The 14,404-nt window shown below is 46.1% G+C and overlaps 2 protein-coding genes across 3 annotated transcripts in view; both read right to left on the reverse strand.

Annotated features, from left to right (window-relative positions):
- The window catches only part of LOC128408915 (uncharacterized), a 269,287-nt gene that overhangs the window by 117,751 nt on the left and 137,132 nt on the right, over nucleotides 1-14,404 (reverse strand). The gene's annotated exons all lie outside the window — the stretch shown is intronic.
- Nucleotides 4,499-5,503, reverse strand: LOC128408961 (olfactory receptor 15-like). The gene has a single exon (XM_053379052.1). It carries the CDS (start codon nucleotides 5,492-5,494, stop codon nucleotides 4,568-4,570), a length of 927 nt encoding a protein of 308 aa, XP_053235027.1. The 5' UTR covers nucleotides 5,495-5,503; the 3' UTR covers nucleotides 4,499-4,567.

Genomic DNA, 14,404 nt, shown 5'->3' on the forward strand with positions numbered 1-14,404 from the left:
GTCCGAGAATCAGCGTGTTTTTACATGAGTAGAATGTCTCCTTTTATTTAAAATGCCTCTCTGGGTTATTTGTGGGGCATAGGAAATCATTCTTCCCCCAAAAAAAATATAGCCCACCCCCCCCCAAGGTCCGAGGGACAGTGGACCAGCCCCCTGCTGAAAAAGTTTGCTGACCCCTGGATTATGCCCAAGCCTCCTCAGCACAGCTCTGAGGTGAGCCAGTGACGTCTGCGTTGCCTGCTCAGGTCAGCACCAGCGCCATCCAAAACCAACCAAATGCAGGCTGAATCAAACTGGAGGGATGAGAAGCGTGCATGGGTGCCTGTGTGGAAGGAGGTGGCTAAATGGACACGGGAGGGGGGAGTTTAAGTTGCGGGGGGAAGGAAAGGGAGGCAAAAGTTATTTCTCTGAGAAGCCAGTTGGAGCGCGCGCCTCTCCGCCTGCGTACCCTCCCGCCTCTCGCCTCCTGCCTCAAGCCGGCTCACTTCGCCTTCTCCTTCTGCCTTTGTTAGGCGCGTGAGTCATTCTAGAGGAGTGTGCTGCGCTCTCTCAGGCTGCCTAACAGAGAAGTAGGGATGCGATCGACAGAAATCAGTCAGATGATCTACGAGTTGATCGCAGTCGACCTGTTGGGCAGTGCTTACACTGTGAAGCCCTAAGGGAGGATGCCAGGGAGATGAAATTATAAGGCTGACTCGGAGAGGGGAGAGCGAGCAGTTCACCTAAGTTTAGATTTGCAAAGAAAATGAATGAATTAAACATTTAGCCTTGACACCCTCCTTGTCCCAACCCGATGCCCTCCAGATATTTAAGACTAAAACTCCCTTCCCTCTTAGTCTTGTCAACTGGCATTGATGGGAGTTGTTGCTGAAAACATCTGGCAGGCACCACACCAGGGGAGGCTGCTTTGCACTGCTCTGTTCTGTACAGAAATAGTTGAATCAGATGAAGAATGAAATAAGATTGAATGAAGAGAAAGAGCATTCAGGGGGAGAGTGTCAAGGGAGACAACTCAAAGCAGGAGACAGGGATGCGGAATCTCATATATTCCTAGCTGTCAACCTTCCCTTTTTTGCGGGAAATTCCCTTATTCCAGCGCTGTTTCGCGCTGCTTCCCACTGCTATCCTGGATTGTTAGATATCCCGTAGACTGTCCCCGGGACAGGTGAGGCTGCTGATCCCTTATTTTCAAGGCTGCTAATCCCTTATTTTCAAATCTGAAAGTTGACAGCTATGCATATATTTGGAGACATCTGCGTAATGATCAATGCAAAAGGTGGAAGAAAAAGGGAAATGCTTCCCCCAGAAAACTCTTACTTGGGTTGGCTTGCCTAATTCAGTCCAGCGCCTGGGCCCTTCTGTCTCAGCACTGTGTCCCATAGTATCTGTTAGTACCTGCACATCTAAATGACCATAGTACCACGATCTCTCTCAAAAGGGGCCTTCTGGAGTCAGGAGAACTGACTTTATGATGTTATCCAGCAGGGAGGTGGTGGAGTGAGCTGCTATCCTCCCCAATCTTCAGCAGCTCCCTGAAGAACCATCATGGAGCCACAGATGGAACAGAACTCAAGACTCAATAATTAGGGGAAAATTTTACGCTGCAGCCATGAGCAAAGAAGCCTCAAAGGACTCTCCTCCTCCTCGCTTGTGCAATGTCATTTGGAGTCTGTGACTTGCATGAGGGAAGACCTGGAAAGAAAAATACTACTTAACTCCTTAGGGAGCAAAAGTCTTTGAATCAACTAGCTATATGGAAACTGTTGGTCGGATAAATTTATTTCATTGCATATTGATATTTCTGAGTACTCCAATTTGCTCTTTGGACACTTCATGTTGGTGTCACATTTAGAGAACTAGTTTTAGTCCAAGGGGGGGATCTGGGTTCACATCATCATACAGCCACAAACTTCACTAGGAATTGATCCACATTTGGTTTTTCTCCCCCTTGGCTTTTTGTCTCCTTGCTATGCATACGACACAGTTCACCCCCCCCTTGTGGTGATGTACTGCTATTCAAGGCCCTGTCAGTGATATTCTGCAACATGTTTTTGACACCATCATTGTGTATTAGTGGCAGTGCTTTTTCCCTCCTAAAAAACTGTTTAGGGGTGCTCTCATTTTCCTACTCATATTGAAATACTCCCCCTCAATAAGGCCAAACTTAGATTCACAAAATGTTTAGGGGTATGCGTACCCCTGCGTAATAATAATAATAATAATAATAATAATAATAATAATAATAATAATTTATTATTTATACCCCGCCCATCTGGCTGAGTTTCCCCAGCCACTCTGGGCTGCTCCCAATCAAGTGTTAAAAAAAGTACAGCGTTACATATTAAAATCTTCCCTGAACAGGGCTGCCTTAAGATGTCTTCTAAATGTCAGATAGTTGTTTATCTCTTTGACATCTGATGGGAGGGCGTTCCACTCTGTCTGGTTCCCTGTAGCCTCACTTCTCACAATGAGGGAACCACCAGAAGGCCCTCGGTGCTAGACCTCAGTGTCCGGGCTGAACGATGGGGGTGGAGATGCCCCCCCCCAAAGCACTGATTAGTTGTAGCATAAAGAATTTGCTTTGGGTTGTTCTGTGATGCTTCCTCAGTGTTACCACATAACTGCTGGGGCTATAGCATAACAAATGTGGGAGAAACCCCCTACACCAAACATTTGTGGTATAGAATATTTCAACAGGACGTTTGCACTGAATGGAAATGCAGCAGTGTGACTGCCCCCCAAACTTCTGCAGGTGCAATCAGCATGGTTTGGGCAACCCAGCCAGATGGGCAGGGTACATATAAAATTGTTGTTGTTGTTGGATTGTATGTGACCACCCCAAAAGCATCCTGAGCACAAAGAGCTATGAATGTGTGTTAAAAAGGACAGCTGCAGGGGCCCTTAATTTGACTTTCCAATCCAAGATCTTTTGGCTTAGCTGTCTGCCAGTTCTACACACACACACACACACACACACACACACACACACACACACCATACCAACACACTACTTTTCTGTTTAATGCATTTTTCGGCTGCTGATTGTCATTGTGTCATGTGAACCAGCCATTTGGTATTATTGCTACTTTGGTGGGGGTGACTTCCATTCTGCAGAACCAGTTTGACACTGTTTTCCCCACCTTCCTTCCCCTCCCATCTTTGGCCTTACAGTAGATCTGTAAAGGTAAAGGGATCCCTGACCATTAGGTCCAGTTGTGACCGACTCTGGGGTTGCGGCACTCATCTCGCTTTATTGGCTGAGGGAGCCGGCGTACAGCTTCCGGGTCATGTGGCCAGCATGACTAAGCCGCTTCTGGCGAACCAGAGTAGCACACAGAAACGCCGTTTACCTTCCCGGCAGAGCGGTACCTATTTAACTACTTGCACTTTGACATGCTTTCAAACTGCTAGGTTGGCAGGAGCAGGGACCGAGCAATGGGAGCTCACCCCGTTGCGGGGATTCGAACTGCCGACCTTCTGATCGGCAAGTCCTAGGCTCTGTGGTTTAACCCACAGCGCCACCCGCGTCCCATACAGTAGATGTGTAGGAAGGACATTTTATCCTCCATTTTATTCCCATCAACCCAACGGTCGTATTAATGGCAGTCTTTTTTATCTTTATTTTTTTTAAAAGGACATTAGTTCTCAATGCACACCTCCAAATGTAACTTCTCAATAAATAATTCTGCTAGGGATGAAGGAGAACTTGGATTTTGTTCCCATGTTAATAAGAAAGTACCTAATAGGCACTAGCAGTTACCATTCAACCTTAAAATGAATGCACCTGAACTCTGAAGGTGAATGTAGACATTACAGTACACTGAACATGGCATTCAGGCTCTAAATATCAGTTGCCAGGAACCGCAACTGGAGAGGGTGGTTGTTGTGCTCTCTTTGAGCTTATCCACTTTTAGCTTTCCTCCACGCTTTCCAGACACAAAGTTTTAAAACAAGGACATGTGCCTGGAAAGAATGGGGCAAGCCCATTGTACCTCAGGATATAAATTAGTGCATTAAAGCGTGGTGACAACAAATGTATAGAAAAAGGAAACCATCTTGCCTGGTCACAAGAATAGTTGGACCGGGGTTGAAGGTAACTGAAAATGATCTGCCCCATAAAACAGCGACACCACAATCAAGTGGGAGGCACAGGTGTTGAAGGCCTATCGACTCCCCTCAGCTGAGTAAACCTAACACAGCATCATAGTGTAGCTATGAAAGTCCATAATGAGGCCTAGGGGTGCTACAAGGAATACCACACTGGAAGCAAAGAGCTCCACCTCATTCAGTGAGGTGCCAGAACAGGCCTATTTGACTGAGGCTGGCACCCAGGGCCAGCGCTATCATGGGGCAAACTAGATAACTGCCTAGGCCACAGACCTCAGAGGGGTGCAGTACAGACTGCGGTGTCTAGCCTGATTCATTGGCATATCCGGCAGTCAATTCAAAATTAAAAAGAAGCTCTGGTTAAGACAAAAAGTGCCACATAAGTGATCAGTGAGGATTTATTTATGTTTTATTAAAATATAACCACACAGTCTCTGAACGGAGTTGGGAGACATTGGTCTTAAGTTTTCTTCGTCAGTCTTCTTAGAGCCTTGTGCACCTCTTTGTTCCTCAGGGTATAGATTAAGGGATTGAGCATGGTGACAACAAATGTATAGAAAAGGGAAACCATCTTGCCCTGATCGCGGGAGTAGTTGGACGGGGGCTGGACATAGCTGAAGGTGGCCGTCCCATAAAAGAGCGACACCACGATCAAGTGGGAAGCACAGGTGTTGAAGGCCTTCTGCCTGCTCTCTGCTGAGCGGATCCTCAACACAGCAACCACAATATAGCAATAAGAGACCATGATGAGGCCTAGTGGCACTATAAGGAAGACGGCACTAGAAGCAACAAGCAAAGCCTCGTTGAAGGAGGTGTCAACACAGGCCAATTCAATTAAGGCTGGCACCTCACAGAAAAAATTGTCTATTCGGTTCTCTCCACACCGTGGGAGCCGAAGAGTCATCACCGACTCCACCACTGAGGTGCTTAGCCCACTAATCCAGGCGACGGCAGCCATTTTGAAGCATACAGAGTGGCTCATAATGGTAGTGTAACGCAGTGGGTGGCAGACGGCAGCATAGCGGTCGCAGGCCATGACAGCCAAAAGAATACATTCTGTGGAGCCCAGAGCAAGGAAGATGTAGAGCTGGGCCACACAGGCACCATAACTGATGGTCTTGCTTTTCCTCCAGAAGTTCACCAGCATCTGTGGCGCCACACTGGTGGTGAAGCAAAGATCAAGGAAGGAGAGGTTGCTGAGGAAGAAATACATAGGGGTGTGGAGATGGGGGTCCAGCCGCGACACCACCATGATGGTTGTGTTGCCCAGCAAGGTCATCGTGTAGCAGATCAGGACAAGACCAAAGAGCAACATCTCCAAGTGTGGGCGGTCAGCCACTCCCAGTAAGATGAATTCTCCTTCATGGCTCTGATTATCTCCCCACATTGCTTCCCTGTACAACATCTGGAAAAGAAAAAAAGATAAACAGCAAATTACCTACGCAAAATGGAGCTGGAATAAACTGCTGGCACAAGAGAAATAGTGGCATCTTGGTATGGCTGAGATCACCCATGTACCATTTATACAATGAGAAAACCTCCTAATTTTTACATGGCCTGCTGCAGGCATAGGGTACCTGCACGTACAGGTTGGGATGCTTACTGAAAATGGTAATGTTTTGTAGTGATCTAAAGAAGGCAAATTTAAAGTTGAGAATAATAAGATTGAACTAAAGTGCCAGCTACCATATGCTCATATGTAAACCAGTGGTCAGCCACACTTTGAATACTGTGTACTATTCTGGTGGTCAAATCTTAGAAAAATGTAGACTTGCGGTTAAAAATACGTAAAGACAAGAGTATAAAATAAAATGATCCAGGGTTGGAGACCTCCCTTATAAGGAAAATCTGTTTTTAAAAACTTAACCAAGGTTGAATAACCTAATTGTATCAGCTGCAAATGCAAGTAACAGAAACACAAAAGCTGCTTTCTTGTTGCTGCTTGTATATAAAAGAAGGATCAATTTAAGGAGGGAGGAAGAATCTGTGATTGTTGTTGCTGTTGTTTAGTCGTTTAGTCGTGTCCGACTCTTCGTGACCCCATGGACCAGAGCATGCCAGGCACCTCTGTCCTCCACTACTTCCCGCAGTTTGGTCAAACTCATGCTGGTAACCTCGAAAACACTATCCAACCATCTCATCCTCTGTCGCCCCCTTCTCCTTGTGCCCTCCATCTTTCCCAGCATCAGTGTCTTCTCCAGGGAGTCTTCTCTTCTCATGAGGTGGCCAAAGTACTGGAGCCTCAGCTTCACAATCTGTCCTTCCAGTGAGCACTCAGGGCTGATTTCATTAAGAATGGATGCGTTTGATCTTCTTGCAGTCCATGGGACTCTCAAGAGTCTTCTCCAGCACCATAAAGATAAAGATGCTTAATCTGTCCCGCAACTTCAGCTTAAAATATCCATCCCAGGCACTTTCCCCATACAATGATACCTCAGGTTACATACTCTTCAGGTTACATACGCTTCAGGTTACAGACTCTGCTAACCCAGAAATAGTACCTCGGGTTAAGAAATTTGCTTCAGGATGAGAACAGAAATCGTGCTCCGGTGGCGCGGCGGCAGTGGGAGGCCCCATTAGCTAAAGTGGTGCTTCAGGTTAAGAACAGTTTCAGGTTAAGAATGGACCTCTGGAACGAATTAAGTACTTAACCCGAGGTACCACTGTATACATTTCCAAGCACATGTCTCAAAACTTTGAGGGAGATAAACTTTAGGAGGAAAAACAAGACAAGAAAATTGCTCACCAGCATATCATGAAAAGTGCCATGTTCCATGAACTGAAAAATGATAACAACAACAGCAACAACAATAAGTAAACTTTTATTTGTATCCCGTACTCCCGGGCCAAAACTGGGCTCAGGGTGGCTAATATCAAATATATAACATTAGTATAAAATCAAACAATAATTAAATTACCCACTAAAAACAAGTGTATTCAGTATTATATCTCCATTCTTCTCTTCATTTCACATCCATCCTATAATTTATGGTCCCTTTCTCAAGATGACACTCCTCACACTACCTCACTAGGGCATGTCATTTTAGGGGGTGAAACTTAATTTTTGCAAATTTATTCAGTGAGGGATATTTCTGAGTGTGAGGAATTCAAATCTGCTATTATTTTTTGTGACTGGACAACATTTAGTTTGATGTCAACGTTTGATGAAGAAGCACATAAACTACTTTTGGGAAACCTAATAATACTTAATTTTATCATATATATAACTGCAAGTACTTGGCAATCAATTTTCATAATATCCATGCAATCTTACACCCATTTTACTTACCAAGCAAAACGAAATTGTATTAATTTAACCAAAATATCTTTTGAATTCCCAAGACATATTAAAACTTTTTTGTACCCCACATTTTTGGAATTTAAAAGTTGAAAAATTCAATATACCCTACTATCTCACCCCTGTCACAGTGAGAAGTAAATTCATTATGCCTAGGTCAGTTTTACACACTGGATATTCTTTTATTTATTTAATATGTGTATAGCCCACACTGCATTCTGAGATCTCTGGCTGGGGAAAATAAAATAAGATTTGCAAAGAAGAATATTAACAACAACAAAAATCTTTCCCATGGAGTGGTCCATAGCTTGGCCTCTTGGTCTGCTATGACAGTCTGTATCGAGAGAGCAAGTGGCTCCACCTTGGGCCAAGGAAATTCTCACAGAGCTCACTCTGGATGCAACTCTAGTCCAGATCATCAAGAGGGTAGTGTGGAAAATACCAGGGGTAGCCTGGGCAGTTTTGAATTATGGTGCTGGAGGAGACTCTTGAGAGTCCCATGGACTGCAAGAAGATCAAACCTCTCCATTCTGAAGGAAATCAGCCCTGAGTGCTCACTGGAAGGACAGATCCTGAAGCTGAGACTCCAATACTTTGGCCACCTCATGAGAAGAGAAGACTCCCTGGAAAAGACCCTGATGTTGGGAAAGATTGAGGGCACAAGGAGAAGGGGACGACAGAGGACGAGATGGTTGGATGGTGTTCTCGAAGCTACTAACATGAGTTTGACCAAACTGTGGGAGGCAGTGGAGGACAGAAGTGCCTGGTGTGCTCTGGTCCATGGGGTCACGAAGAGTCGGACATGACTAAACGACTAAACAACAACAACAACAACAGCCTGGGCAGATATGAAATTGCCTTATAGCCAAAAAGAGCATTAGTCCAGCTATCTCAGTATTACACAGTATTCTCCATGCTTGAGTTCCTTGGTGTTGTTGGACAACTACTCCCACCATGACCCAGAGACCTTAGCCAGTGGTGACGGATGACGGGAGTTGCAGTCCAACAGCTCTGGGGATTGAAGCTTGAACGACACTGGTCTAGTCTGACAGGCAGCAGCTGTCCAAGATTGCAGACCCGGCTCTCTGCAAGCCCGTTCAAGAGATGTCAAAGTTTGAACCTGGAACCTTCTGCATGCAAAGGAGATGCTCCACCACTGAGCTATGGCCCTTCCTATGTGACTAGAGGGGGGGGCAGAAGGGAAGATGGCGACTGGGGGAGACACCCTGAGAGGATGAGCCAAGCAAAAAGAAGCACACACTGAGCCACACTGATAAGAAATCTTTTTTAAAAAGCAGAGAGTAAGAACATCCCGTATGTGTACGAGTTTGTGAAGGGGAGAGGGTCAAGGGGGAAAAGACAGGAGGAGACTGAAAGAGAAAGAGATGCAGATTCTGTTACACTCCATAATGATCAATGTAAATCGTGGTAAAGGTAAAGTAAAGGTACCCCTGCCTGTACGGGCCAGTCTTGACAGACTCTAGGGTTGTGTGCCCATCTCACTTAAGAGGCCGGGGGCCAGCGCTGTCCGGAGACACTTCCGGGTCACGTGGCCAGCGTGACAAAGCTGCATCTGGCGAGCCAGCACAGCACACGGAAACACCGTTTACCTTCCCGCCAGTAAGCGGTCCCTATTTATCTACTTGCACCCGGGGGTTCTTTTGAACTGCTAGGTTGGCAGGCGCTGGGACCGAGCAATGGGAGCGCACCCCGCCGCAGATATTCGAACTGCCGACCTTTCGATCGGCAAGCCCTAGGTGCTGAAGCTTTTACCCACAGCGCCACCCGCGTCCCATAAATCGTGGTAGCTAAGAGAAATGCTCTCTGCAACTCTTACCCTGGGTGGCTTGGCTAATTCAGTCCAGCGCCTTGGCTCTTCTGCCTCAGCATACTATCAACATACTATCTGTTGATACCGGCACATATACATGACCATAGTAGTCTGATCTCTCTATCTCAAAAGGGGCCTTCAGGGGTCAGGATAAATGATTTTATGATGTTATCCAGGAGGATGGGAGAGGTGGAGGAAATTGCTCTCTCTCCCCTTCTTCAGCAGCTCTCTGAGGAACCATCATGAAGCCCCATAAGGGCCAGAACTCAGACTCAGTAATTAAGGGGAAACTACATGTTACCCTTCAGTCATGAGCAAAGAAGCCCCAAAGGACCTGCCTCCCCTTCCCTTGCACAGCGTCCTCTGGAGGCTGTGACTTGCACCAGGGAAGGGATGGAAAAGAGAACACGACTTAACTCCTTAGGGGGCAAAAGTCTTTGAATTAACTAGCTATGCAGAAATTTTCAAAGTTGGCAGGAGAAATTTATTTCATTGCATGCGGATATTTCTGGGTATTCCAATTAGCTGTTAGGAGACCTCATGTGTTGTCACATTTAGAGAACTGGATTTAGTTCGAGGGGAGATCAAACTATGGGCATAGGGCCCATAGGCCGGTGACTACTGTGGGATAAAAAAACACTGGTTCTGAAGACAATGTCCCATGACCCTTTAAAATGAATTCTCAACAAAACTGGTGAAGTAGCCAAAAGGATTATTGAAAGAAAAACATCATTTCAAGATAGGTGACCAAGGCAGGCACACCTTGTTCAGGGAGTCACAAGCATTTTATCCTTATCCCCCTCTACGCGCCCACCAGGAAGGGGCGTGCAAAGTTTACAGCCTATCGCGTCCGCCTTATTAACATATAACCATCCTACTTCCCCTTGTTAATCATTGCACAGATATGGTCAGAAGCCCCCTTAGAAAAATCTATTGACGTGAGCAGTATCTATTTTCTTTCCACAAGCTGTCCTATTTACACGTGTTAACCATTTTATTTGTTCTTAATGCGAGCACAAGCTAGTTTCATATCTGAAAACGCTAAAACGGCAAATCACAATTTGCTTACCAAAGGTTCTAGCCCTAGGTGTAAGAGGGTCTTTGCTTCTGGGTCCTAACCACAAGCTATATGACTTTCCGAGCATTCTAACCACCAGTTTTGCTAAATGTGTATATACCTATCTGTATATTGTTTTCCCAGTAGTGATGTATAGAAGTGAGAGCTGGACCATAAAGAAGGCTGATCGCCGAAGAATTGATGCTTTTGAATTATGGTGCTGGAGGAGACTCTTGAGAGTCCCATGGACTGCAAGAAGATCAAACCTATCCATTCTTAAGGAAATCAGCCCTGAGTGCTCACTGGAAGGACAGATCGTGAAGATGAGGCTCCAATACTTTGGCCACCTCATGAGAAGAGAAGAGTCCCTGGAAAAGACCCTGATGTTGGGAAAGATGGATGGAGGGCGCAAGGAGAAGGGGACGACAGAGGACGAGATGGTTGGACAGTGTTCGCGAAGCTATGAACATGAGTTTGACCAAACTGCGGGGGGAGGGGCCAAGATGGCGACGAAGTAAGATGCGCTTGCCGGAGCTCCCCTTTCCAGTTCATGCAGTAAGTTACTCCGCTCCTATTTTTCTCTGGAAGTTGGCACGATAATGTTTTGATGATAACGCCAGGAACTCACCCTGTGGAAGCTTGCAAAGTCAGCGCCATAAATCTCCTTAATGAGCTACACTAACAGCCTGATTAGCTGTAACTTGGGCAGCCACCGGCCGCGCTTTCCTGGCCTTCCACCAGCTCTTGCTTGGCCTTTGAAGGACTCTTAGATAACCGAGCCGCTCAAGGGGTTTAGCATGATGAACCTAAAACGTGGTCGTACCTCTTCTTTGGAAGACCTTTCCTTTAATGCCTCAGAACCTATGTCTAAGGTTTTGAAGCCTACTGGGCTGGATTCACCACCTAAGACCGTAGAGCCTTCTATCTCATCACTGGAGGAGTTTTTCTGCAATCTTGTGCCTCCCTCGCCTGTTACCTCCAAGCAGTTAGATTGCCTACATGATCCTGCAATGACTCCAAACAACCTTTTAAACACCTCCAAGCAGGTAGACTGTCCATATGACCCCACAACGACTTCAAATACTCCCTTGCCAGGAGACAAATCGCTGTTGGATATAACCTCCAGCCCAGATGGCCTCTCTCCCCACCCCGACCTTCATTGTAAATCTTTATGTGATATAGTACAATCAGTGGAGCTGAGGACTTTGCAGAAATATTGCCTGCACTTGGCTGACGAAATAAAGGTGCTATCAGCTTCCATCAATATGTTAGAGGGAAAACTAAATGCCTTCACCAAAACCCCTGCCTCGATTTTGAATCCGCCATTAAATCATCAGGGACCTGATAATCATGAGGCACAGAGCCTAAGTAGGGGGCAGCAGCTAGTAAACCTCCAACTCACCTCTAACAATATATGCTTGAACATCGCTCACTCCTGCTTCTCCTACTATGCTTGGAGAAATTGTAAAGCTGCTGTGATCTCATTGCGAATGTTAACCAGGTCCTACTTGGCCCAGGGTGATCTCCTATCATTAGAATGGCTGCCAGAGACTCCAAAATTTAAGCACTTGTTGCTCAAGTTTGACTCTCCCAGGCTTCCTGCACCTTTGAGCAAACTTCAAAATCGCCTCAACTGGTATGGAATCTTCCCACAAAGATGCTTCTTTAACAACTGTAGGGGCATTATTGGGAAAATCCCAAACTCAGCAAATTTGGTTAGCCGGCCTACAAGGAGGATTGAGGATTATGACCGGAATTCGCAGCAACGGACCCTTCCTATGAACCCCTCCCCACGATTTACTAGCCGACCATCCCACCGGCAAGAAGGGACTGCCTTAAGGGGTAGAGCTTTGACGGGTCCAGCCTTGGCCATTATAGATGCTCCTAAAGATTGGCAGACACAAGCCCATGTGGACCCCCCTGCAGCGATAACGATCTCCAATCCTCAAAATGGCTGCATTCCTTGTGCTGATACCATGACGATGCAAGAGACACCGGGAGATCCAGTAGCCCTTTGGACAAACACTGAGGCAGTGGCAAGGCTAAACAAGCTACTGGAAGCTAACCGAAAAGGATGTCTTTCTTCTGTCTTACATAGTGCTTTCCCATCAACAAGCCTTGATCCTCAAGGCACGACTCCTGCAACTACAGAGCATACGGCAAACGACGAGTCTATGGACTTGTCGGCTAGTAACACCCCCTCGTATCAAGATTCTCTCTTACAGCGATCTATAAATTCGCCCCAGCCACTGGCTGCTCCTGTGACATGTGACAACTTGAACCTGAAATGCAAACAATCAAAAATCACTGCCTTTTTTCACCCTACTGCCCCTTCACGCAGCGTGCACCCCCATTTGGATTCTCCAGGATTAACCACGCAAGAGAAATCATGACTTGAGGGAAACACAAAGCGGCCTCTTACACTACTATCATGGAATGTGGCTGGTATTAAATCCAAACTGACAGATCCATCATTTGTTGCCTATATAAATGGCAGCCACATCCTTCTATTCCAAGAGTCATGGGCCTGTGAGGACTTCTATCTAACAGGATACAAGGGCTTCTGCCTGAATGCCACGCAGAACTCGTTATCACATGGTAGAGCGCAAGGAGGCTTGGCTACTTTTGTTTCCTTAGCCATAAATCTTCAGGCCGAAAAAATCGACATCCAGTCGTCACTCATGCTGATTATAAAGTTGCAAACAGCAGAGGAAACGATAGTAGTGATCAATATCTACTTATGTCCAATTTATAAGAGAAATTTGGTTGATCTGAGATGGCAGGAAATCCAAGTGACATTGGAAACGCTTTTTGATAAATACCCCGAAGCCACTTTTCTGTTGGCGGGAGATTTTAATGGACGCCTGTCACACACTGACCAAATCTTATTCTCTAAATTTAGCAAGTACCCTTCTTCACCTCTTATGACTACAGATCTTTTACCAAGGAAATTCAAAGATAACATAGCCACTTACGCAGGTTTCAAATGCAGGCAAACCTTGCTGGCCCTCAATTTCCTTCTGCTAAATGGGGCAGTCAGCTCGGACTACCCTGCCGAATTCACCTATTGGTCAGGTTCACGTGCATCCACCATTGGTTTTGTATGGATATCTCCCGACCTTACCCCAAAAATATCCAGCTTTAAGGTGGCTACAAGATTGGAGAGTGATCACTTCCCTCTAGAAATTTCCTTGACTCTGGCTGACGAACTTGATAGGCACTCCTTTGTGCACCTATCAAATGATCATCTGGAGATAAGACCTACAGCCCTTAAATGGACCTCCAACTCGGCCCAGCAGTTGAATGAACTTCTCTGGTCTGATCAGCTCCAAATAAAAAGGGCTTCCCTTACGCAGGCGGATGAGCCTCTATGAATATATGACGATTTAGTAGAACTTCTAAAACCAACACTAGCTCGGTCCCCCACAAAGCATGGTAAACAGTTTTTCCACAAAAAATGGTTCGATGAGGAATGCAAAAACTTCAAGAATCATCTGTATAATGAATGGTTGGCATTGTTGTTGTTGTTGTTTAGTCGTTTAGTCGTGTCCGACTCTTCGTGACCCCATGGACCAGAGCACACCAGGCACCTCTGTCCTCCACTACCTCCCGCAGTTTGGTCAGACTCATGTTTGTGGCTTCGAGAACACTATCCAGCCATCTCATCCTCTGTCGCCCCCTTCTCCTTGTGCCCTCCATCTTTCCCAGCATCAGTGTCTTCTCCAGGGAGTCTTCTCTTCTCATGAGGTGGCCAAAGTACTGGAGCCTCAGCTTCACGATCTGTCCTTCCAGTGAGAACTCAGGGCTGATTTCATTAAGAATGGATGCGTTTGATCTTCTTGCAGTCCATGGGACTCTCAAGAGTCTTCTCCAGCACCATAATTCAAAAGCATCAATTCTTCGGCGATCAGCCTTCTTTATGGTCCAGCTCTCACTTCCATACATCACTACTGGGAAAACCATGGCTTTAACTATACGGACCTTTGTTGGCAAGGTGACGTCTCTACTTCTCAAGATGCTGTCTAGGCCTGTCATTGCCCTTCTCCCAAGAAGCAGGCGTCTTTTAATTTCGTGGCTGCTGTCACCATCTGCAGTGATCATGGAGCCCAAG

Source organism: Podarcis raffonei, chromosome 2 (genome assembly GCF_027172205.1).
Source record: "Podarcis raffonei isolate rPodRaf1 chromosome 2, rPodRaf1.pri, whole genome shotgun sequence".
NCBI classification, from domain to species: domain Eukaryota; kingdom Metazoa; phylum Chordata; class Lepidosauria; order Squamata; family Lacertidae; genus Podarcis; species Podarcis raffonei.